The sequence below is a fragment of the Monopterus albus genome, unplaced genomic scaffold (genome assembly GCF_001952655.1).
Source record: "Monopterus albus unplaced genomic scaffold, M_albus_1.0 scaffold12.1, whole genome shotgun sequence".
In the NCBI taxonomy this organism is placed as follows: domain Eukaryota; kingdom Metazoa; phylum Chordata; class Actinopteri; order Synbranchiformes; family Synbranchidae; genus Monopterus; species Monopterus albus.
Window position 1 is genome coordinate 5,403,380 of NW_018127892.1, and position 24,944 is coordinate 5,428,323.

At 39.7% G+C, this 24,944-nt stretch overlaps 2 protein-coding genes across 2 annotated transcripts in view; one reads left to right on the forward strand and one right to left on the reverse strand.

Moving 5' to 3' along the window:
- vps33a (VPS33A core subunit of CORVET and HOPS complexes) overlaps positions 1–2,634 on the reverse strand; it is a 5,919-nt gene extending 3,285 nt beyond the window's left edge. Inside the window, exons 1-7 of the mRNA XM_020590714.1 lie at positions 2,346–2,634; positions 1,918–1,983; positions 1,668–1,795; positions 1,375–1,561; positions 1,004–1,120; positions 714–888; positions 352–545 (exon numbers count right to left, since the gene is read on the reverse strand). Of these exons, the coding sequence (XP_020446370.1) occupies positions 352–545; positions 714–888; positions 1,004–1,120; positions 1,375–1,561; positions 1,668–1,795; positions 1,918–1,983; positions 2,346–2,447 (969 nt within the window). The 5' untranslated portion in view covers positions 2,448–2,634. The remainder of the gene's footprint in view (positions 1–351; positions 546–713; positions 889–1,003; positions 1,121–1,374; positions 1,562–1,667; positions 1,796–1,917; positions 1,984–2,345) is intronic.
- Positions 2,635–5,947: 3,313 nt separating this feature from the next.
- LOC109954860 (rabphilin-3A-like) lies at positions 5,948–24,666 on the forward strand. The gene is given in 20 exon segments (XM_020590493.1): positions 5,948–5,973; positions 14,831–14,920; positions 15,042–15,053; positions 15,274–15,399; positions 15,539–15,668; positions 15,814–15,897; positions 15,980–16,086; positions 16,089–16,147; positions 16,278–16,316; positions 18,559–18,744; positions 18,856–19,035; positions 20,676–20,755; positions 20,902–20,976; positions 21,306–21,415; positions 21,528–21,654; positions 21,754–21,810; positions 21,924–22,078; positions 22,170–22,251; positions 22,366–22,462; positions 22,558–24,666. Coding segments are annotated over 20 exon segments (1,947 nt in total). The 5' UTR covers positions 5,948–5,953; the 3' UTR covers positions 22,689–24,666.
- The last annotated feature ends 278 nt before the right edge of the window (positions 24,667–24,944 follow it).

A 24,944-nucleotide genomic window follows, 5' to 3' on the forward strand; every position in this document is an offset into this window, starting at 1 on the left:
GCACATGCTCACCGCTCCCTGTACCCGAGTTCTGAGCTGATGACAGAATGGTAATGCCTTGTTAGGCACTCTGCTTGAACAATTAGTACTTTATCTTATCTCTCTGTGATTACCATTACTTCCCCTTATCTCGAAGAGTATCTGTCATGACTTTTTCTGTAAAATGCCAAGGAGATAACAATCAGATCAAATCAGATGGGATGTCTGGACGTAAGCCATTACAGCTCAATAGAAGTACCTGGCTGTGTAGCAGATTGTTTATACATTTGTTCACTGAAGGAGACATTACATTATAAAAAATATTATAGCAAGCAAAAATACTAAGATTTGCAAAGCTGAAGTAAGACCAACCTCAAAGGCAGCAGAAATAATTTTGGCCTTCTTGCTGAGTGCTGCTCCAACAGCGTTGAAATTTTTGTCCCGTATTTCTGCATATAGTTCCTCTGCTGAATTAAGCTGCAACTTCTTGGGCTCAGTTGGTAAATCTTTACTTGCTTCACCTTGCTTCTTCTGTGCAAACTTCTCAGGAGGCAACTTGACATAACCTGTGAGGCAGAAGGCAAAAAAACAAGGGCTGGTGATGTTAAAAAAAAAAAAAAAAAAGATGAGTACATTCAAATAACACAGGAGGATATACAGATATCAGGTATTCACATTAGACTGACATTTGTACATAATGAGGAAAAAAAAAAATCAAACCAGTTTATCCTGACCATTACTGATTCCATAGATCTCGTCAATCAGACCCTCATAAGTGAGCTGTGTGGCCAAAGGGGTGAGCAGGTCAACATTACGGTCCAGAAGGAGCAGAGTGTCAAACACAGGCAGGATCTGGTTCTGACTGCCAGCAAACTCCCTCTTCATCCTCAGCATCATGTTGGCAACATGCTGAAAACAAGCAACAAATTCATCCACTTATCTGCTGCCGAGTGTCTGTCCATGTGCAATTAGCAATTTCAATATAATACTGTTCAAAATGCTTCCACCTCACAATGATACTCACCCGTGCACATTCTCCTTTCCCATATATTTGGGGGATGGTGCCATACAGTGCCTGTAGGGTCATGAGGCCTTTGGCTGTGTGGTAAAGGCTTGTTTGGTCATTTTCCAGGTAGCACTCCTGAATGAGACAAAAGGGAGTTAAAATCAGAAAAGACCGTTTAAATAAACAACAGTTAAAAATCAAGATGAAGTATTGGATTTAAAATATTTCCACCAGATCTTACAAATATGAGTAACAATGATCATGTGCTAAACTATTGACTGACTTGCGATTAATTTCAAACCTAATCTTCACTTTACAACACAGAGATACTTCATGCATAGAGCAGCAGAGAGGTTGACATAAATCTGAGATGTAAAGGTATAACACACCCGGAAAGCGCTTTCATACTCCATGGAGAGCAGGTCACCATCATAAGGAATCAGGTCCAGGATATACTCATCGATGTTGATGAAGGAGCCCAGCACGCCCTGCTCCTTCAGCCGCTGTTCACACAGCAAGCTCCGCCGAGGCACAAACAGAATGTGGAAGTCTCTTGACGAATGCAGCTTATCCTCTCTAAAATATGCACAATCCATGACAAGAATGGATAAACACAGCTCTGGAAAATGTCAGAAAGGTTCCTGAAATATGTCACTGAAAAAAGTCTTTTAACCTAACAGACCTGAAAACATTCTCAGCAATGATGTCCATAAGCTCCAGCCTGGGACGAACAAAGAAGATGATATTTTTGACCTCGGCAGAGGGGAGCCTGCCACTTTTGAGGGTGAACATCTTTTCCACTTCATGTTCCTGAAAAGGCACAGTAATAAACATACAGTACAACATGTGTTTAGTTATACACTGTACCTTATGTGGGCAGTGTCTGTTGGATTATTTTATTGGTACATAAATTGTGCACAGAAAACACTTACCTTCAGCAGAGAGTACTGAGCTATCAGGCCAAATGGTCCTGTCAGATATTCATCCCAAACTATGGCCTAAACAGCAGAAGAACATACAGTTCATAAGCACAATCTGAAACATTATCTGTGTACGTAAACGCTTGCATTCAATGTCACCTATGATTATGTTACTGGTTACAATAATATAGTCATATGCAGCCACACAAAAAGAAAACTACAACTCGTAACCAGATATCTCTGTAGCTACACCGAGAGAAACAGTATTATTTTAACTATACTTACACTCAAAAACATAACTAACTCTTGCAGAATTGCAATATTATCTATTTTACTGACCATGTGACAACTCCACGATAGCTACGTTGAGGCAAAATACACTAACGTAGCTTAACTGGCACTCTTTCAGCCATGCTTTTATGTGTTTGTGTGCTCATTACCTTGCTTCCTGCACATTTGTCTAAAAACTCTCGAAGCTCTTTTCGTGCTGCTTCTCTCAAAATGTTTAAATTGACTCTACCGTAGGATAAGTGGGCAGCCATTTCTCCTTACCAGCGACACAACAAATCAGGTGACCACAGCGGCAATACGCAATCATGTGACCAAAGAATATATATAATATCAAGATCATTCACACAATGACACAGCCCAATGGCTGTAGCTTGCACAACTGATTATTTGCGGTATTTGTATACTTCGTGTCAGTTAGCGTACACTTTCTTACACTGCTAAAAAAGACAACACATAACTAGCTGAGATAACAGGATGGCTATCACAATTTAAGGGCTGCAGCAGCTAATTGTTTTACGCATGCGCATTGGGTGCTCGTTAACCATTTATTTGTAGTGTTTTTCTGGGTCTCATACTTGTCGCCAGGTTGAAACGAAACATTTATTTTTGGGTAGCAGATCGATAGCTAGGCCTATACCATAATACGTTCCAATTTTAATTTCTCATGAGGCAGAATACGAACACGGAAGTAAGAAGGCTATTGTCTTGCGTTGCTTGCAGTCTTTTCCTCTGTGTAGGTGTGGCAAACATACATCAGGCACTAAAATGGTGCATCTTACATTGTACATCCAAATTATTTTTTACATTGTGTGTTTTTGCACTTTTGTACTATTCCACTTATGTTAGGTTATAGGCTATAGGAATACGTTCTACAGCAATGCTATAGGAGGAAATCTCATCCTTTCATGCAATGAATATTTAATCCTTCAGATGGCGCTCTGTGTCAATAGTAAGAATGGTGGTGCTGGTACGCTCCTGATCTTAGGATTTCAGTAGTTATTTCTTGGATATTAAATTGTTGCTGGAAAGTATTAGACTACTAACCCAGCTCATGTGAATTAAAGTTAATAGCCAGCAAATGGCTGGAGACACCCGTTGTTTTCCTGTATTTCTTCTGTATAGCGCAGACATTTATGAGGATCCTTAGTTATGAACAATAATAATAATAAACACGAAATTAAAAGCAAGCCTCTCTTAAAATTAAGGTAAAATGTCAATTCTACGCTACGGATTTTTAAAAACCTTTACATTCAAATGCAAATAAAACTTTAAATAAAGGTGCGATGTTGTAATGTGCATGTTTTAAAATACCATAAAGCGCAATTATCTTATTAAAAAATGGCAGTGACAGGGCTTCATACACGATGAGACACACCATGGGGTTGTTATAGGGAGAAATGAATCAAGTGATGACTGCCCATTTAAGCATCAGATCCACTGGTGTTATCACTCCGAATCCAGGGGTTTCCTTCCCAGGGTACCAAGGGCTTTCCATCCACGCAGGACAGAAGACGAGTTCCCACCATACAGTCAATGGTTTCCACCGTGACGTTATCAGCAGACCTTTCCCCAGGCTGAAAAATAAAAACAGATTTTGGTGACAGGCACCATGCGCAGTGACTAACTCTGGTCAGATCCAGGCGCTGCACAGAAATTTAGTCCGCATCATTCCCTGACAGCTCCCTTGAGCGAGAGGAGAGAGGGAGGCAGGGCTGGATTCTCAGGTAGGCTTTGCAATTTTCTTCAAAGGATTTTCAAATAGCCTATTGTATTTTCCTTGTGAGGTTATTGCGTTATTTGCATATACATTCGAATTTCTTATTTACAAGTTGAATGAATGCAGCATTTCATTCACAAGAAAGAGGAACTGGAAATGATCTCGTAAGAACTCACATATACCATTGCCTGTACAATATTTATTAATTTGGTGGAACATCTTCATTGTCTTTAGCCTTTGAGCCTGTTACTTACTGAGTCATTTGAATGAAAAGGGAAGATTTGCGAATGTGTGCAGTGCAATCAGTATGCATGAGCTGCTACTAATTAACCTATCTGAGGTGCCAATTATGCAAATAAACCTTTGATTGATTCCTTTGTTTTAGGGAAAACATATCTTACTGAAAACATGGCTCTGCAGGAGAATGATCCTATCATTCATGCAGAGATGGTGAAAGAGCTGATTACCTTCTTTTGTAAATGTTGCATGGATTTACTACAACATGCTTTGGTGTTATGATCATGTATTCCGCTTATTCATAAATGGGTAATAAATGTAAGTCTTGGTGTATGGATTATGTTATAATCCCTTCAAAATTAAGTTTAAGAAGAGTGGCGGCTGCCTGCACTCCTGCAACCAGGGTGCTTCCTTATTGCAGAGCTGATATAAGAAAACAGACCTGGTAAGTATCGTGGGAGATTGTATGGTTGCGTTTGCTGGGCGTTGCTGCTGGATTTTTAGGAGCACACACTGGGGCTTGGTGTGCTTGCAGACTAGAAGGAAAACCATCAGTGATGCCTGCAAATGCTGATGTGGGCAGGGCAGCTCTCAGCTCCAGCTGTGCCACAGGATAGATGACTCAGTTGCCCATTTGTTGTGATGTTATCCTGCACCAGTGGGTTATTACACTTAGGGGGTCAGAGCTGTTGTAAATAGACTTACTGCTCCTGTTCAGTTCACTGCTGCTATTGTTTGTACAGAAGGACAGAAAAAAGAAGGTGGGAAGAATCGCCTCTCAGTTCCATCATCTCCAGCTCCTCCTACAGTCCTGGAGCATGGGGATTATATGGGGGAGGGGAGAAAGACTGAATGAACGGTCCAAGAGATATCTGCAACTGCCTCCGCTCACATGAGCAAGCACAGTAGTGATTGGACGACACCCATATGCTGGTACCGCTCTCTATTTCTCTGCCTCTCTGCCAGCCCCACGCTGTTTTCTGTACAGAGAAATAATGGAATTAGACAAGAGAGAGAAAAGAGGAAAATTGTTTGTCATCATGTCCCATACAATGAGAGAAAATGATGGAGAGCACTAACAAATAGGAGTATGGGAAAAGGTAAAAAAATGGGTTCGCAGTAAGTGCTCTGCATATTAACAGAATTATTTTAAGATGTAGGTGACTGTACCCATAAACCCATGTCTTCACCTTGTTTTTCCCTCTCACCATACTATCTTTTTAACTACGACTTAAGAACTATCCAAGCCAGATGCATCATTGCTGACAAATTGCAACCACATTTGTTGATATGAACAGTGATCCACTGACACTGTTATTGCACCAGTGACATGGGCTTTGGACTTTGCATGGAGTTTGAAATTAGACAGATACAGCTTACTACAAACACATATCCTGGTGCGCACACACAGCGTTTAATCATTCTAATTCTCATCGTCTGATCTTGCTGTTACCATGGCCACAGTTGGTAAAGGTGCATGACTCTTATGTTCCTCTATGCTCTTCAGAATAGGCCTGTATGGAGCTTAGAACCCAAATCATATGTTGTACTCTAAATATGTGTTGGTTATTGTACCCTGCACAGAAAGTGTAACTGATCCCAAATATAAGTAACATTACCATGTATACTAACACTGTACATTTATTTGTTAGTGAAATTTTTTTTTGCAAACAATACCTCATATATAAAGCATTAAATCTTTCCTTATTTAATGTTATTACAATGCATTATTTTAAAATATTTTTAATTTTATTTATTTAGTTAGTTTTTTAAAATTTAAGTCCAGCTTTTTTGCGACATGTAATGGACAATACTTACCCTATGTAAGTTAAAAGTTTATGTTTGACCCGCATTTTTAGACGTGTGTAAGAAGCTACGCTGACAGTCTCTGTGCTGTGGATTACATTGTGTACGTTGGTTCTTTTTGTTCACCTGTCCTTCTCATCCTCCTGCTTTCCTAGTTCCTGTCGTTAGTTTGTGTGTTTACCGTCCTGGTCTCCTTAGTCATCACTGCCCTTCCCTTATTGTATGTATTATGGACCCTGTTATGATGTTTTTATTCCATTAAACCACCTTTTTTGTACTAGCACCTGGGTCAGCCATCTTGAGTCCAACCCCAGTTCTCCCTCCCCCTCCTGGTGAGGGGGACTAAACCATAACATTGACCATATTTTTAAATTGTTGTAAGATAACCATTATTCTGCCATTTGTGTCTGAGCTTCAGAAGGGAGTGGCTTCATCTTCAAATTATCATCTGAGCGGTTGATGGGAATTGATTTACTGGCCGTTCTGACTCTGGCAATTAGATCTGCCTAAAAACTGGCATATTTGAAAAGACAGGCATAATTCAAGAGTCAGGATTTTTTTTATTTGCCATTTATGCATAAACAGACAGTCCAGACATATAGGAATTATTGTGCAGGGCTCTTTTGGTGTCAAGTAAAGAGTTAAAAGCCAGAAAAAAAGAACACCTAGTCTAAAAGTAAAGCTATGTAAGGATAACATAGTATAAAAACATGAATGCAAAAATAAGATAGTGAATTTCAAATATTGCACATAGCATTTCACATAGTGGATATGGTATTTCACTTAGTAAGGTAATGAGGGGTTATTACACATGTTTTTCACATTTTTGTATTTGCCCTCAGTCTTACTGCGGCAGTAAGACTGATTAACATTGCCTTTAAACAAAGATCCCTCAAGAGGGCAAAGAGTTAGAAATCCAAAACAGATTTGGGCTGTGGTTGGATCTATAATCCATAATTTATATGATTTCTTACCTGTCCACTGCCATTTATCATTTCTAACAGTTTAGTTATTTAGAATCACCTCTGTCATGTTGAAACTGCAGTAATCCTCTTTCCCCACAGGCTCAGAGTGACATCTGGATAAACAAACTATGCATTTTACATCATATAGTTATGCTTCCAAAGAGTGGTTTTGTCTCAAAAGTTGGATCAAAGCTTATATTTAGTGTTGCAGTGTTCCCAGACTAGAATAACATCTTTAATAGAGATCTACAGGTACTGTACCTGCTCTACTTTGCTGGTGGGACAACAGGGAAGGTCAGATATCCAGCAGCTGGACTGTGCCAAATCTTCAAAGCAGAGCAAGAAATAAACAGAACCATGGCCATCACACTTAAGAATTTATAGATCGGATGAACCATGTAGTTTATTCTTACTGAAAACCAGTTGCTTCTGGTTAGGATGGATGCATAGGGTCTTTATAACAGCTGTCTGCTGCACTAATATAATGACCTGATCTGGTAGTGCTTGGTTGTAGTACTTAAGATAAGGTGGGAGGAAACTGAAGGAGCATGACTGGCCAGTGCATCAGCAGTGAGTTCTCAAAATCCCACCTCTTACCTCTGGGGCATACAGGGATGAATCACCATCTGCCTCACAAATTTGAGACTTGTGTACTGAAGGTTCTTGCTGGAGTGCAGTTGTTTTTTTTTAAATGTTGATTTAAGAATGAAAAACATGTTGCCCACCCCATTTAGGTCTGTTGGATCAGGCCCATAGCCATGGCAGGATAACAGCATGGTAACTTGTTGGTCACTGGCTGTTCTTTCCTGTTTGTTTTCCAGCGATGCGGGACCTGGAGCCATGCCTGCCTAAAGGATGTAGTTGTGTGTATTTGAAATGATGCAATACTCTCACATTTGAGAGGTGAAGAGTCCTCACAGATGGTTGCACAGATGGTCCCTGTCAACACCATTGTCTGAGTGGAGAAAAAAAAAGATAATTTGTCAATGCCACAGAGCTAAAAGACCAACAAGCAACAGTTCTGTTTCCCTAAATAGAGTTCACTTCTCAATCTGTCTGACTCTCTGTGATCTTATTCTCCTGGAATCAGCACTTCTATACATAATGCATGTAAAGGTGAACAACTATAACACATACACTAATAACTGAAAGTGGGGAACTTGCAGAGTGAAAGGCAATGATGGTGATGGGAGTTGTAAATAATTAAGAAATGCTGAGTGATGTTTTTCTCCTGCAATGGAAGGCATCTTGGTGCAGTGCTTCATAATCTTGGCCAAGTTCAGGCCTCACTGTGTTGCGATATTGCAATGTTGGCATCTCACAACCCTGAGTGGGGGATGAATGGAGTTGTGTCATGCAATTTGAAATGGGTGGGTACTTTTGTTTTTGGTCCTTTCTACCCAGTCTCCCAACTCGCCCTACATACCTGGTGTGTGAGCATTAGACATCAGCAGCTGAATAGTGTGAAGAGATCATTTAAAAGACCAAATGACTATGAGATCTAGGATCAATGAACAGTGATGGGGTAATGTAAAGTAACTATTTAATATCCAAAAATGTATAATTTACTCTGTTGATCCAATTTGAGACAAAAATGGCACACTTTAATGGTACTATAGTTCTGATGTATACAGGACAAATCTTAAAATATACTGTAGCTTGGGTGCATGTTTTAAATTTGAGCAGTACTATAGCCATGTGGTGGGTTGATCTAAATGCTGACTTTGACATGCTAATATGCTCACAATGCTAATGCTATTATACTAATGTTTAGCAGAAATAAAGTTTAACATGTGTGCTATCTAATTGTTCCATTATTTGTTAATTACCACTAAATACAACATAAAGCTGAGTCAGATAGGAATGCCATTAGTTTGGTTACAAACCCCCCAAAAAATGACAAATTCAAATTTTGCCTTGATGGCACTTGAAGCAGGTGATGAAAAGCTGGAGAATCCCTGGATTTATTACACTTCATCATGAAGAAAATATGAATGTGTGTACTGAATCTCAATGCAGTTTATTCAGTAGTTGTCGATTTCATTCAAAACCACAAATGTGAATTTCACGGGGGCCCTCAAGGAAAAGTTAGAGGATCACTGAAATAATAAGAATCAGCTGGGAATTGTGAATGTCTGTAAAATATTTTGTGACAGTCCATCCAGTAGACTTTAAATTGCTGGTGGTTAAAGGTAGGAGATCAAAGCCACTAGATTCATTCACTTGAGACAAATGTCTGCATATGACAATCCATCTGACAGATGCTGATATGTTCTAGTCTGGTAGATTGATAGACATTGCCACCATAGAGGCATCCCACTAGTGAGCAGGGTACAGATTAGCACCCTAGCCCCCGAACTAGAATATGCAGCCACTTGATTCCATGGTGTGAGTGATTCTGGCACATTTGAAGACTCTTCCTTGTTACATGGTGTTTCTATCCTTTGGAGTTGCTACACTCTCTGCAGGATGTGTGTAATCTGTGCCAGTGTGCATCAGACTTCATGCACTAACCTTTTGTTGTTAGTAATTTCTGCATGCTGGAACTTGTACCTATGGCCTGGTCAGCTGTGTGGCAGAACCAGCTACAAGACTGGACATTTTATTGTCTGTAAAAGCTGCATAGACATTGAAAATTTTTTTGACATTAAAACCACCAACCCACATGTCTTCACAAAATGTGGAGGAGCAGCTGTTGTAGGACATGTAACCTAAAAATGAGTCAAGATGTTGTCAACTCATTCATGTCTTTTTTTAGACGATTATTGATTGTGACATTTAGTGGAGGCAAGTAGATGACTCATAACTCAGCGATAAGAAAAATACTCATTAATTGGCTTTACATTTGTGGTCATTTTCCATAATACTGCTCAGTTCTTTAAATTTGTGATGATCCATTTTGGCATTAAATTCTTTATTTCAGTCATATAAGCCTTGTGCTATTAATGATCAATAAGGTGCTGATTTCTAAGTTGAGATAGTAGCATGACTGCAACTGACTCGTCTGCATATTTGTAATGTACAGGTTTAATATTTCCTTCCCTTTGTCCAAAAGATTTTTATATCAGTGAATTTGACTTTGACTTTATAGATATGAATGAAGAAGAGAATTAAAAGAACAAAATGCCTTTTTTTCAGTCATCATGCTCATGCATGATGTTCTGGATCACTACAGAACCTGAAGCTGTAGATCAGCCAAGACCCTCCAGTCAGGCTGTGTTCTGTTTCATAATACAAAACAGACCACCAGACTAGATGGTAAAGGTTTGAACTTTCCACATTTATTATAAAATGTATATAACGATACTTTGCCATCTCTGTAAAATATTTTGACAGTATAGTCAAAAGAGAAGAAGACGGTATCACATAAGTTTTTTATCAAATGTCTGTTCTTCACAATAATGATTATTTTTGGATAGATGGATCCTTTTAGCCTTGCTTTGCTTAACCGTGCTGTCCATACTTTCACTACATGATAAATTATGAATAGAAAGGAACACAAGGCGGTCTAAGCCTTTAGTAATGACCAGTGTTATTACTGAGCTAGTTTCTTACAGCACTGTGAAACATTGTGTCTAGGTATGTAGGTTTATTAGGTTTTACAAGGAAAAGGCACATGCTATAATGAAGGAAATGATTGGTGGGATGCATATGCTGGGTGGTGGCTCCATTATATAGCTCTTTATATAGTAAATTTTAGCCCTGAGGCATGAAAATATGAATTGAAGCCTGTTGAAAGATGAGATAAAGTGAAACCAGCTGTGGGACTTTGCATTGATCTGTTTTTCATTAACCCATTTTGAGACATGGCCTTCTTAGAGGATGGCAAGGGAATTGTTGCCCTGGAATTCAAGAGAAGTGCCACATAGTGTTTCACTGTCAAGATATTCAATACATTTACAAATAGGACACATAGCAGGGCGGGCAAAAACTACATAACTGGTACAGTTAAATATGTCAATAAGTACAAATAGGATCAGCAGAGTCACACTTTTTTCAATTCTGTTTATTGGGAATTTTCGGTATACTAACAAATTTCTTATTAATTCAAGATAATACACATAATCAATAAATAAATAAAAAAGTAGGAGTCACACTCCTTTTGAGAAGGCTTCAAGTGTTTATTTAATAATAATTGTATTCACAGCTGCAATTAACTATTATTTTCATTATTGGCAACTGTTTTGTTTAGTATATATATTGTCAGGTAACTGAGAAATTCCCATCAAAATTTCCCAAGCCTAAGGCGGTGTCTTCAAACCGCTTCAGTCCAACCAACAGACCAAAGAAAAGCAGCAAATGCACATATTTGACGACCTGGAAGCCGCTAATATTTCGTGTTTTTATTTTTTTAAATAAATTACTCAATCATTTGGTGAATAGTCAGTTTTGATTGATTTACAACTTACTGTTATAGGACAAATAGCTTGATAACGACAAGAAAACTCTGCAGTAAAACCTTGTTTTTATGGACTGAGGTTTGCTGTTGTCAGTACGAGGAGATGACTTTTCCTTCTATCCCCATCCCCTCCTTAAGCTCTCAGGGCCATATCCATAATAACCCATGTTGGCTAATCCATCAGTGTCCCACTTCCTTGCTGTCACTATGCCTGTTTTCTTCTTCACTGCTTGTCACAAGCAAGTACCAAAATCTTGGAAAAACCATCAGACTGTCAGCCATAACAAGGTGCTTTTTTTGAAGTCTATTCCTTTTCCAGTCATGTGTTCTGCAATAATGAGTCATGCACCTGCTGCTGAAAAGTCATAGATCAACATTAATCTGAGCAGGTAGTTACTCATGCTGAGCATTCACTTCAAATATTCACATGGCTGTGTTAATAAAAACGGATTGAAAATGGCAATGGTGTGCTGTGGGAGTTGAGTGTGCATGCATCCCTGAAGATGTATGCATGCAGGTTGTATTGACAACAACCTCTGAAGAGCCTCATGAGGAGGTGACACAGGTTTCTAAATTGGTCCTGTCCACCTCCACATGAAATTTTATTCAGCAGTATGGAATGACTTATGATGATCAGGCAGATGACTGTCTTGAGTTGATGCTCTCCCTCTGGTCTTTCCTGTTGTCATCTCACACATGATCTGTTACTATTCATGCCTGGTGTATTTGTAGCTATTGTTGCGTGGTTGCTTGCACAGTTCCTGGGCACCACATTGCAGACAGCCACGTCACGTTGCCTTCATGACATTTTGTAAAACAAAAACATGCAGGAGAATATCTGATACTCTCCAGAGAAGAACCCACCACCTGACTGAGTCATCTTATATCGGTGCAATACACATACAAGATGACTGTTGAATCAAGTCACAGATGATGCAGATTAGTTGCATGTTATAACCTAAACAGATGATAGCAGTCTGAAGGTCATGGTGATGTCATAACTGCAGAATAACAAGGCTCCATACAACAGCGTGGACAAGACAATCCATTATAATTGGACCTAGGTAAATTTTCAGTATGCACATTTGAAACCTTTTGAGATGTAACCCTCTATGGCTGCAGTAGTGCAGTAGATTAAACCAATCAGCACTTTCTGAAACATCAAAGTCTATATTGATAGGCCTTAATGAGAAAAGTGTGCATCTGATCCCTCAGACTATCTCCTGAATGCTAATTGGATTGTCACCCCAACAAGGAGCCCACTTCTGTGGTGCTTTAATGTCTATCCCCAGCAGCAGAGAGCTCTTACTCATCTACAGTAAGTCAGTCATTTCTCAGCCAAAGACTAAAAGCCCCCTACCTACTGTACCTCTTCATTCACCCCTCCAGGACTATCATGTTAGACAAAAGTGGAATAATTCCTTTGGGCAAGTGTAGGATGGCAGCAGTCTCAGCATATATGATATATACTGTGCAGTCATTAATGTTTATCAGAGGTATCAAATTACTGCTGAAAAGTGGAAAAAGACAATTGCTCTCTGAAGACTGTGTTGCCACTGTTGGCTGGATGCAGCAGCAGCGACATCAGAGGGAAAAACCCACACCCAGAGTGTCTATTGATAGCACAGCAAATTTGTTGTTATTCTGTGAATCCCGCAGGCATATTGGAGTTCAAAGCCTGACGTTATACGGTATAATACAAGCAACCAAATGAGGGAGACGGCTTCCTTTTCACTCAATCTTTCACTTTCTCCAAGGTTCTGTAGTGCTAGATTTACTGCTGTGAAAAGCTAGACAAGTGAAACTTATTAATTTTCCTTATAGCATTATGATAATGCATTTTTTACAGCGTCTCTACTGCTCTCTCCTCATCCTGCATTATCACAGTTCTTAATATTTGAGGCTCCAGAGAGGCTTCTTGTTTCCCCTTTACATATCCCGCTGGTCTTCTCTGACTGCTAGTACTTCCCCTCAGGACATACACTGCTGTATTTACATGGTGTGGAGCTCAAGTATCCCTCCTGGAGTAGACGTGGAGTAGCTCTAAGTCACTTGTTACCCACCCACACAGCAGATATCCCCATAGGTGCTTGCCTCTGTGATTTCTGCTGACATCTTTACATCATCTTTACCATGTCCCTGAGATTAAATTACATTGCCGGTGTGTCACATTGATAAGGGCTCTGTGAGACCTTCAAATTGTTGACAGCTCACTGTTTTCCACCATCATCATTAACACTAGACTGTGTTCTCACCCTGGATTTTAGACAAGCAGCTACTAAAGTTTATCTCCTGTGATCATGTACTTTAACTACTCTGATGCCACAGACTTCGTTAAACTGCTCCTTAGCAACAATGAACTCTTTTCTGGACCACAATCAATCCATTTCTGATTTCACCACATGGAGGGACTTTCTACAGATCTTATAAACTGCTTGTCAGCCTTCCCATAACACCTGACAGCACCCCCAATCCCACCGGCATCTCTGGAGGAAGAGTGTCAGTGGCTGAGAACTGTAAATGCTCAAACATCACTTCGGATAAAAACCTCAGCCTCAACATCATGAACAAACAAATGCTGGAGACCAAGACTCTTAGTCATCCCTCCTCCTCTATTGTAGCATAATTGAGCCAATCCTGCTATATGGAACCATCTGTTTCCTCAAAGTGTAGACTCACAAACTGGAAGCCATTTCTCACAGTTTCACTTACAGTTGCTAAAATAATTGGCATTGCTGCCCCCACTTTCCCCATCCATATATCCTCAGCCCTTGCCCCTGTGGAAAGTGCATACCCATAAATTTAAACAACCCAGACTGCACATCAGCATCAATTCACTCTGATTATTAATGTACAGGGGGGCTTACATTGTCATGACCTTTGTTCCCTTTGCCATACACACACTAAGCAGCTCAACCTCTGTTGTAACCTCTGCATGTCAGGACAGGCTTATATTTTAAAACTCTGTTGTGCTTGTGTTAGGTGCAATGTGTCCATGTACTGCCTGAACATATCTGTAAAAAGAATTTGATAAAACAGGCTTGGCAAGAGAAGATGCTACTGATTAGGCTGTAATTCTGGCACAAGGACATGTGCTTGCTTTACTATTGGAAACGGATCTTTTCAGGCTATTTCAGGCTTGATAATGGGGAAATGATAATTGCTTTCCTGAAAACTGTTTGCTGAGTAATTTCTTGGCTCATCATAGTTACCAGTGTCTTTTATTTAGCTCTATAACGCTGTTTGGCAATTATCTGGTGAGCTGCCTACTTAAGTGCATTGTTCATGATTACAGTTATAGTAAGTGAGAGATGCATAAACATGAAATAAATCAAGACATAACATAGACATAAGCATGGTTCTAGTCATGAATTTGATTGCTTCTCATTATACTTGACAAAACTATGAATTCTAACCTGACTTAATAAATCTAAATACAGAGCTGACATCTTTTCACATTGACTATTTTGTGCTGAATTAATTTTGGCCTTCTTTTCTATCCACCTGCAGACTGGAACAGTGCAACATGACTGATACGGTGATGAGCAGCAGCTCAGATCGCTGGGTGTCCAATGACAGGCAGAGGAGCATGCATCCAAAGTGAGCATTACTGCCAGGATATTTCTTTTTCACTTGTTAACCCTTTCTAATGGTAAGATGGATGCTTAACGGCACCTTCTTTCCTTTCACCTGCATCTCTCATGTGTGATCTGCAACACAGTGATAAAGAGCAGTAAGTAGATTAGTCCATCTCTCAATCTCATTGTCTTTCTGCTCTGTTCAGAATGCACTGTAATGTAATGATATTGTAAATTCATGTTCATTCATTCATTGTGTTAACCCTCTGTGTTATAACGCTAAAGGTGATGTGTGTGTAAATGTGTGACTGGATGCCATTTAGTAAAATCATAGAAGTAATGTAATTTCAACTGGAGAGTGTGTTTGGCTGACAGGGGAAACTGGACCATGCAGCCAGGCCCTGGTCCTGGTCCAGACTTGACAGATGAAGAGAAAGAGATTATAAACAGTGTGATCGCCCGTGCTGAAAAAATGGAGGCCATGGAGCAGGAGAGAATTGGGTGAGAGATTTAAGATATCCAGTGGTGTCTCCTGTATATTCATATAAACAAAAAAATAAGACAGATGGCATGCATACATTTAAACCTGGGATAATTACTGGTGACATTTTTAGTAAGATTTCACCCTGCGCTGCTGCAGGCGCTTGATAAACCATCTGGACGACATAAAGAAGACTGTGTGTGGGGATGGCGTGTCCCGCTGTTTGCTGTGTGGGGAGCAGCTGGGCTCACCTGGGGTCAGCTCAGTAGTGTGTGAGGACTGCAGAAAGGTATGTAATGAGTCAGACAATAACTACACGGCTAAAAAGACAACCCACTCTCCTGCTGCAATTCACACAAAACACAATAGGTCAATTTGTAAATGCACTGTAAATGGCAAGCTGCTGGATATCTTTATTTTCTCCTGTTGTGTAGAACATGTGTACCAAGTGTGGTACACAGTGCAGCAGTCAGCCACGCGCTGTGTGGCTGTGCAGGATCTGCAGAGAACAGCGAGAGGTGAAAGCTTTACATCAGTGAACAAATTACAAAATGGAATTGTTTCTTGGAAAGAATATAACAGTTTTTCCTGCTTTCTCAGGTGTGGAAGAGGTCTGGTGCCTGGTTCTTCAAAGGTTTTCCTAAGCATTTTCTGCCATCGCCCATGCCATTATCTAAAGCAGAGAGGCGGGTGCCAAGAGGGTGATGGAGTCCCAGGGCCCACCAGCCTCTGAGCCCAGAGAGGCAGTAACCCAACCACAGCTACCAGGTAGATACAGACAAGATTTGCCCCTTGAGCTTTACATATAAATTGTTTCATTGCAGGTCCTTATCACCATTTGTGATTGACCTGTTAGATTGTTGTCACAAAGAATTGGTTTACATCATGTCTCTTTTAGGTGAAAATCAGACTCCTGCCTCTGAGCAGCAAGTTTCAGGCAAGTTTTAATATTTAGGACTCCTGAAAAATGGATGTACCAAAGCACCTTAAGTGCATGTGAGGTTTCTTATGACGCAGCATTGCTGCCTACTGTTATTTAAAGTCGAACTGAAATTCATTCATTCATTCATTTTCTACCGCTTAATCCCTGAGCGGGGTCACGGGTGGGGCCGGAGCCAATCCCGGCCGGCAATCGGGCAAGGCGGGGTACACCCTGGACAGGTCGCCAAGCCATCGCAGGGCTAACACATAGACAAACAACCACACACACACGCACATGCACTCCTATGGGCAATTTAGAGACACCAATCCGAACTGAAATTTGAATTTTCAATTTTTATGCAAGGAAATAAATGTATTTATATATACTTAAAATATGATTTTGGAAAATATATTTTCAGAAGGGGATAAAAAATTTTTGGACATAATAAAGAAACTGAGGTTTACCCAACAATATATAAAGGACTGTGAGAACATGAGGAAAAGATTTTCTTGTCTGATGAGAAAAAAAAGTAAACTAAATACAGCTGAAGTCCTTGAAAAACAACTGCTCCAGAGTGTGGCCTGTGAGTGGGACAGGTCACAGACGCATGCAGCCAAGACATCACTAGAGTGGCTGTGGGACAAGTCTCTGACTGTTCTTGGGTGTCCCGGTCAAATCCCAGACTTCAACATGATACAACATTTTCCAAGAGGTGATCGTCCTTCTGGCAGGTTCTCCCATCTCTTCAGAGGGCTTCTATAGCTGTGTTCTTTGTCACCTCCCTGACCAGGGCTTGTCTTTCCTCGGTTTGACCAGGCAGCCAACTTTAGAAAGAGTCCTGTTAGTTCCAAACTTCTTTATTTCTTCTTTCACAATTGCTGAAGCAGCTGGGCTTGTGGGAACAATCAGAGCTTTGGATTTATATGATGTAGCTGATGCTTTTATATCTTTATCCTGATCAAAACCTCTCCACAATTTTATCATGGTGGTCTACAGAGAAGTCTTTGGACTTCATGGCTTGGTTTTTGTCCTGATATGCAGTGTGAATCCCTTAAAAACAGAGACATATGCCTTTCTAAAGGTTGCCTGTTAATTCAGTTTGCCATCCAGTCAAGTTCTAGACACATCAAGAATAATTAAAACAAAAAGAACATACCTGACCTAACTGTGGAGTGCCACAGCAAAGGTTATGAATACTTATGTAAATGAGAGATTTCAGCTTTTGATTTTTTAAATAAAAATTTTAAAAATGTGTTTTTGCTTTTTTTTTTAATGTTATTTAACCAGTAAAGGTCCTATTGAGATTCCAGTGTCATTTTTAAGAGACCTGGCCGAGACAGTAGCATTAACAACAGTGTTAAACAACAGTTTTAATACATTATAGAACGAACGCAGTCATACAGTCACATGAACTTTGTATTCAAGAGTTAAAATAATAATGTATTAGTAGATTAAGAAAAGCACAAGTGGAAGGGTTAACAACCATAACACTGTTTGATAGGTTCTAGTTTCCTAAAGATTAAAATCTCTTTAAATTCACCCATTATTACTTTTTCTAAAAACATCTTTCCACTTTATTATTATTTTTGGTTGGATAAAATGTTTTATGAATTTAATATTAAATGAAGTGTTTAAAAAGTAAGGGGGTTCAAAAACTGTCCAAAACAACCATACATTATACATGTTTATTTCTCAGCAAAAATGAATGTTAATTTCAGTCCGACTTTAAATAGTTTTTGAAAGCACCACTTCTTTGGTCTCCTTAGATTTGTATCTGTACATGAGTCCACCTCTCACTGCTCTTTTCCCACCCATCAAACCTTTCATCTGCTTCCCAAATTTGACAGTACCACCCACTGTTGCAGAGGTGGGGGATGAACAGCTCAATTAATTTGTCGGAAGATGCATGCTGTGGCATGGGATGGGCCTCCAGGTGGTGCTGGCACGATATTGCATCATTTCACACTTTCAGCGTGATTACCTATGCAGTACAATTTCCCCATAAATGAGTCGGGTAGCTGGAGCACAAAAGCACACTATAGCTGTTGCATGCACAATAGTTGGCTGCCACTGCGTGTTGTAGTGTATGTAGTTCAATGCCTTTGCAAGGAAAAGCTACAATAACAAAAGTATCCAGCGAGACCAGGGAGTGTTACAGATTTTACTGCAGCAGGAGCCTAAAGTGGCATGATTTTGCATATTCCCCTTATGTATAGTGTGTCTCTGTGTTTGCTGTATTATTCATGCTTATTTTTAGGATCAGAGCAGCGGGGCCGTGCTGGTTACCCACCTGTGGCCCCTAAACCATCAGTTGTGCGTATGGCCACAGGTGGGGCTGGCCCTGAAGAGGTGGGGCAGAGCAGCCCAGTGGTGATGAAGAAGGTGCTGCACGTCCAGAGCTCTAGACCACAACCTGCTGCATTGGCCACTATGGCCCAGCAAGGTGAGTGACAGCTAGGAGACAATCCTTACAAAAAGTCCCAAGCAATAACCAAATACTGCATCTCCAGTAGTCTTATGTGATGTATTCTCAGATGATTGAATGTGGTTGTAGGGCCAGTGGCAGGAGATGGAGGTGCATACTTGTCTGCTGCAGTTCCTCCAGAGCAGAGAGTGCCTCCTGCAGTCAGAGAGGAAAGGAGGCAGCCTGCTGCCTACAGTGCTCACCCCATCCGACAGCAACCTCCACCTGAAGAGGAGGAGGAGGCCAACGACTATGACTCTGATGAAGCCAGTGAGTACACCATCTGCTCTCTTTTTTGTGGAGTAATGTGGCTGATGTGTCTAGTTTAACTACACCTAATGTAGAGTTTGACATTTGTGATTTCTTTCCACTTGTTTAAGATACATGGGTTTTGTTTTGTTTTGTTTTTAATAAAACACAACATATTGTCATCCAGCATACCTGAATGGACTTTGATGTCTTTAATTTGCAGCATCTCTACTCCCCTTAGGGATTCTGAGTCCTACCATGTTGATGCTTAATTTTTGTTTTTTAGTCTGCTGGTAATAATTCATATCTATAAACTACTCAGTAGTCCTAGCAAACAGCAAGGATCATTCTGGCAGTGTCTACTGACCTGGGTAGAGAATGACAAATGATGAGCACTATATGTTATTGAAGTATGAAAATCAATATAGCTAAAACTAAAGAATAGGAAGAGGGGAATCATGATGTGAATCACTAAATTAATACTGATACACAAGCTATGTAATATCAAAGTAAAAAAGCTCCCATGTCCTGTTTTAATTATGTGAATGGTGCTATGTCATTCATGTTCAGTGCCTGCAGCATCAAACAGTCTTTATTCTCACTCTGGTGTATTGGATGCTAATTTATTTTACTGAGGCCCTGGAATATGGAGCTGTGCAAATAATTTAAGATACAACATGGGTAACTGAATATAGATTCCTCTTATATTTTATTCAATACCCTGGGTTTGGGAGGTAAAATGGTAGAACTAGTAGGTGGTTTCATGTGTCTATTCTCCGTGTAATTGTGATATGGTGCTGTCCTGTCTTGGTTGTTTCAGTTTAATAACAGGAAATTATTGTATTTTCAAGAAAATTTGATTGGGAATAATTAAATAAGTTTTGAATATACCATAGTCTGATCATCAATATTTGAGGTTTTAATTTTACAATGAAAATAAAAACAGATAAAAAAGTTAAAACGATGAAAACAAATTACATTCTCATCATTCCAAGCGGTACTTGATGTTTAGTGCTAAGTGAAATGTTAGCATGCTAACATGGTAAACATTATAACTGCTAAACACCTGCAAATTAGCATTGTCACTGCATGTGCATGCTAGCTAGCTAACATTAGCATTTAGCTCAATGCCCAGGTTGGGCCTTGCAAAGCCGCTACCACATGGATGTTTAACAATGGACTACCATAGCTGTAGTCTTCTAGTGTTGTTAGAAGAGCATTGTGTTTAGAGTTAAATCTCAGCCCACAAAAGTTAACACTATAAAAGAAAATGTAACAAATTTCATCATTTTGTCCCCCAACAGATATGCTATGTAATCTAATCTTCTCCAAAGAAAATATGAGTTGGCAGCATTTCAGACTATTTTTTCTTACCCAGAACCTTATTTTCTAAATGTGTTTATTTCATTTCAATATGGTCCTGTTTAGTGATGGCATTTTTCAGCTGTTTACATAAGATAACTAGAAGGCTATGATTGTTTCATGAGTGACCATCCTTTCTGTCCATTCTGATGGTCTGGTGCTTATTCTCGCTTCTCTTCATAAGCAGAGAGTTTTATAATTACAAGATAATATTTCCCTGTATTTATACTCTGAAATATTCAAGAACAAACTTGTTGTCTCTGTAGTTTAATGTGATGGCTGGTCTGGGTCTCTTTCAGCCACCCTGGGCTCTCTAGAGTTCAGTCTGTTCTATGAACAGGACAGCAACAGTCTCCACTGTAGCATCCTCAAAGCAAAGGTACCACTATTCTCCTCGTTTTCTCACACAAAAGGGCAATTACAATCAAGTGGTTTATGTTAAAAGGCTTCCGAATGACACTTTAGCTTAATTGCTCCTTGCCTTTCATGATGATGTGACAGACACAGTGATTTGTCTCTCCTCAGGGACTGAAGCCCATGGACTCGAATGGACTGGCCGATCCTTATGTCAAGCTCCATCTGTTGCCAGGGGCCAGTAAGGTACAAAAGGAACCCATCCTACATTAGGATTTTACTTCTTGTATAAGATTTATTACCTTAATATCCAGTCAAGCAAAAAAGGAAGTGTGATGACAAATAAATATTGATGCAGTCTTCATAAAGTAAAGGTTGTAGTGAATGTACATTATTAGTGTTGTGTATGAAGCAGGTCTGAGTTGCACAAACACAATTTTGAATGACAAGCAGCACTATGTTGACACTCATTATGAGAAAATGGCTCAAACCACAGGTGTGTGAGATTGCATATAGCAAAAATTTACCTCAGGATATTTCCATTTCCTTGTCCTGGTCTGCACTGTATCCAACAGTCTAACAAGCTACGCACAAAGACCCTGAGAAACACACGCAACCCTATGTGGAATGAGACGCTCACCTACCACGGTTTGACAGATGAGGACATGCAGCGCAAGACCCTCAGGTGGATACTGTACCTTAGACACTCACTCAGCAGCAACAGCCTTATTCATGTTTCAAACTGTATCTGCCCTAAATTGACTCTTTTAAAGGTGTAACTCTTTTGATTTGGACAGACTCTCTGTCTGTGACGAAGACAAGTTTGGGCACAATGATTTTATTGGGGAAACTCGAGTGGCGCTAAAGAAACTGAAGCTGAACCAGAAGAGAAACTTTAATGTGTGTCTCGAGAGAGTGGTCCCTGTGAGTGAAACTCATTTTCAGCAAAACAGTGCTTCATTCTCCTTGTCTGAATCTCTCACTGACCTGCTTTATTCTTGTTCCCCCTGTTCCCCTTCACAGACAAAAAGAACTGCAACAGTTGGGTCAGCCAGGGGCATCGCTCTTTATGAAGATGAGGCAATGCTTTTATTTTAAGCATGTCTAAACATGATGGATTCCAACATATGTGCATGCAGATCTTATCCTGAATCCTGCTTTTTTTTTTTTAACCCTCTGCTCTGTGTTTTTAGCCAGGGAAAGATGCCGGAGAGGTAGAAGAACGTGGTCGGATTCTGATCTCCCTCATGTACAGCACCCAACAGAACCGTCTCATTGTTGGTGTTGTGCGCTGCGTTCACCTGGCTGCCATGGATGCTAATGGCTACTCTGACCCATATGTCAAAATGTAGGTAGAGCAGATAAGATGTACATTTAGACTTTAAATGTATGAATCTAGAAATGGCATAAATTAAATTCTATATGCATGCATATTACAGATGTCTGAAACCTGACATGGGGAAGAAGGGCAAGTGCAAAACACAAATCAAGAAGAGGACTTTAAACCCAGAGTTTAATGAGGTCTGTAAGAGAGTTCAAGGTGAAAAGCTGCAAAATATTCTTTGCAACTCATGTATGAAAAATGTTGGGAAGTGGCTTTGGAAATTATTAATTCATATCTCGATCGAATTTCAGGAATTCAGCTATGACATCAAACATAGTGAACTGGCCAAGAAGACTTTAGATATCTCTGTGTGGGATTATGATATTGGGAAGTCCAACGATTACATTGGTAAATATTTCATCAGTATCACTTCTTTGGTGTACTGAAATTCTCACCTGCTCACCGCCTGTGCTTCACACATCACCTCACTTCCTTCCTGACAGGTGGATGTCAGCTGGGTATCACTGCCAAAGGCGAGAGGCTGAAACACTGGTACGAGTGTTTGAAGAACAAGGACAAGAAGATTGAGCGCTGGCACACCTTGTTGAACGAGAATCACGTCGCTAGTGATTAACCACTTGTCTTCCCCCATGCAGCATGTGCTAACACCTATCCATCTTTACTTGGTTTGCATCTCCTAGTTTTTCTATTTTCTTGTTTTTGTCTATTCTTTCACAACCGACCATCTCACAGGCACTGCTCACGTTTGTCCTTTTCCTTGGTGTAATATACTCTTCTTACCTGTCTTCTTATTAACAATCTCCACCTGTGCAGATACTTAATCTGCCTCTCAAATTAATCATAAACTGAAAAATTCATTAATGTACAGTAACTAACAGATCTGTCAACAAACTGTTGCACAAATGTCTTCAGTGATGTTATATTGTGAATGGAATGGGGACATATTGCTAAAAAATAAGAAAGAAAAAATATATTTGCATTGCACAGGCACAGAACAAGAACAGCAATATGTTATGGCATTTAAGGTCAAAACCATTGTTAAAGCCCATAAAAGCATCAGCTGAACTCATGCCTAAAATTCCTTAGACTGTCAGGGTATCATGTTTGATTCCCCCCCCATTGATTTTGTCATGCTGCAGTGTAGCATTTGAACTGTATAAACATGCCAAGCCACAGACCACAGACATAAGAACAATACAGCTGCACAATCAGATCTTTCAACTGTGACCACCGTCCTGAACATGTTGTGTTTTCCATTAACAAATGTTTACATACTGACACACTGCTCAGGTTAGGATAGACATCTGATATAGAGATGATTCATAAGTCAGTGGGCCATGAGCTAAATGAAGCTATCATCAGTTGCTGTTAATTTGTGATTTGTAAAATTATAGCACACCTAATGAAACATGAGGTGTTTTTATGTGTGGTTGTTTAAGGTGTCAATATTAGGTTTATAGGAGATACTACCTGTTTGAATAGAGAAACTGAAAAGTGAAAGACAATGTTTATTTTTCAGTTCATTTCCTTGTTGTGTTGAGAATTAGCAGGAAAAAGGCTTCTCCCCCTGCTACTTCTTGTCTTCTGAATGTCGCAGTTTTCTACTGCAGTGTTTACACTGAACGCACACAGTCAGGTTTCTTACAGGTTTTCCTTACAAATTTGGCTGCTCCACTTAACAAGGAGACAAGGTGGAACAAGTTAGGTCATAAGTATGTGCAGCTTTACCTGCATGCACTGTGCTCCTGACTCTTGTGTGCCTGGGGCAGTCGGGGCCACTTTTACCCAACACACCCTTTGCACAAAGCAGGGCCCTTTCCCCCCTGCTACACCCCAAACATTCAAGGCTTTAGTGTGTGTTTGTTCACAAATCATAGCAAACCACAAAAAGCACACCTTACAAAGTGTAACGACCTCAATTTATACAGCTATTTGCAAGTTATTCCAATGTCAGAACAAAGATGAAAACAAAACAATCCTATGCATGAAATGTCTTATAGTTCAAGATATATATATATATATACTTTGTAAGAAAGGAATGCTGTTGTAATTCCATTAATGTTTACACTTATTCTCCATAGCATTTCCATGCTTTAAATACAGAACCCCACATTCTGCATGACTACGGCATAATCTGAACAAACTGGTTTGATAGCATTCCAGACTGGTAATCAACTGAGCTCATTAACAAAAAACCTTTCCAACTCTATTAGTAGCAGACATATAGAGTCATCTCATTCTGTACATATAGACATCCAGAACCCTCCAGTGTCTTATTTTCTCTGTAGTTCAAGTGTGCTCCAGGGTTGGCAGTGATTCAATCACTCACCAGTAGCACCACACACTGTTTTATGTTGTGCTACTTGAGCTACAGTGACCATCAAATGATGATCAGCATAAACGATAATCAGTAGTTTTTTTTTTTTAAAGAAAAACAGGCTTCTCTCTGAGCTAAACCCATAGCTGTCTTCTACTTGATTCTGTTTCTTGGTTTATCTCTGTATTTGTAAATACATAGTGCATGCACTGGAAATGTGTCTGAAGATAACTTTGCATGTAAAGGTTTTGCAGAGAGTTTACACAGATCAATAAAAATCTAATGAAAATGACAAGACTCTGATTTTAAAAATTAGAAACGTTATATAAGACACAAAGTAGAATGCGCCCTCTTCAGTGCTACCCCTGAGCACACCTTGTCCTGTTCAGCACCTGCTGGAAACTCCTGCAGGTTTGAACAGCTCTGCACCTTAGGTTTTACACCTTGGAGTTATAAGGAAATGCCTTAAGGTTATAGTGATCAAATGCATATAGCCTATTCATCACTCAAAGAACCATTTTCATACATTTTTTGTTAAACTTAATTTATATC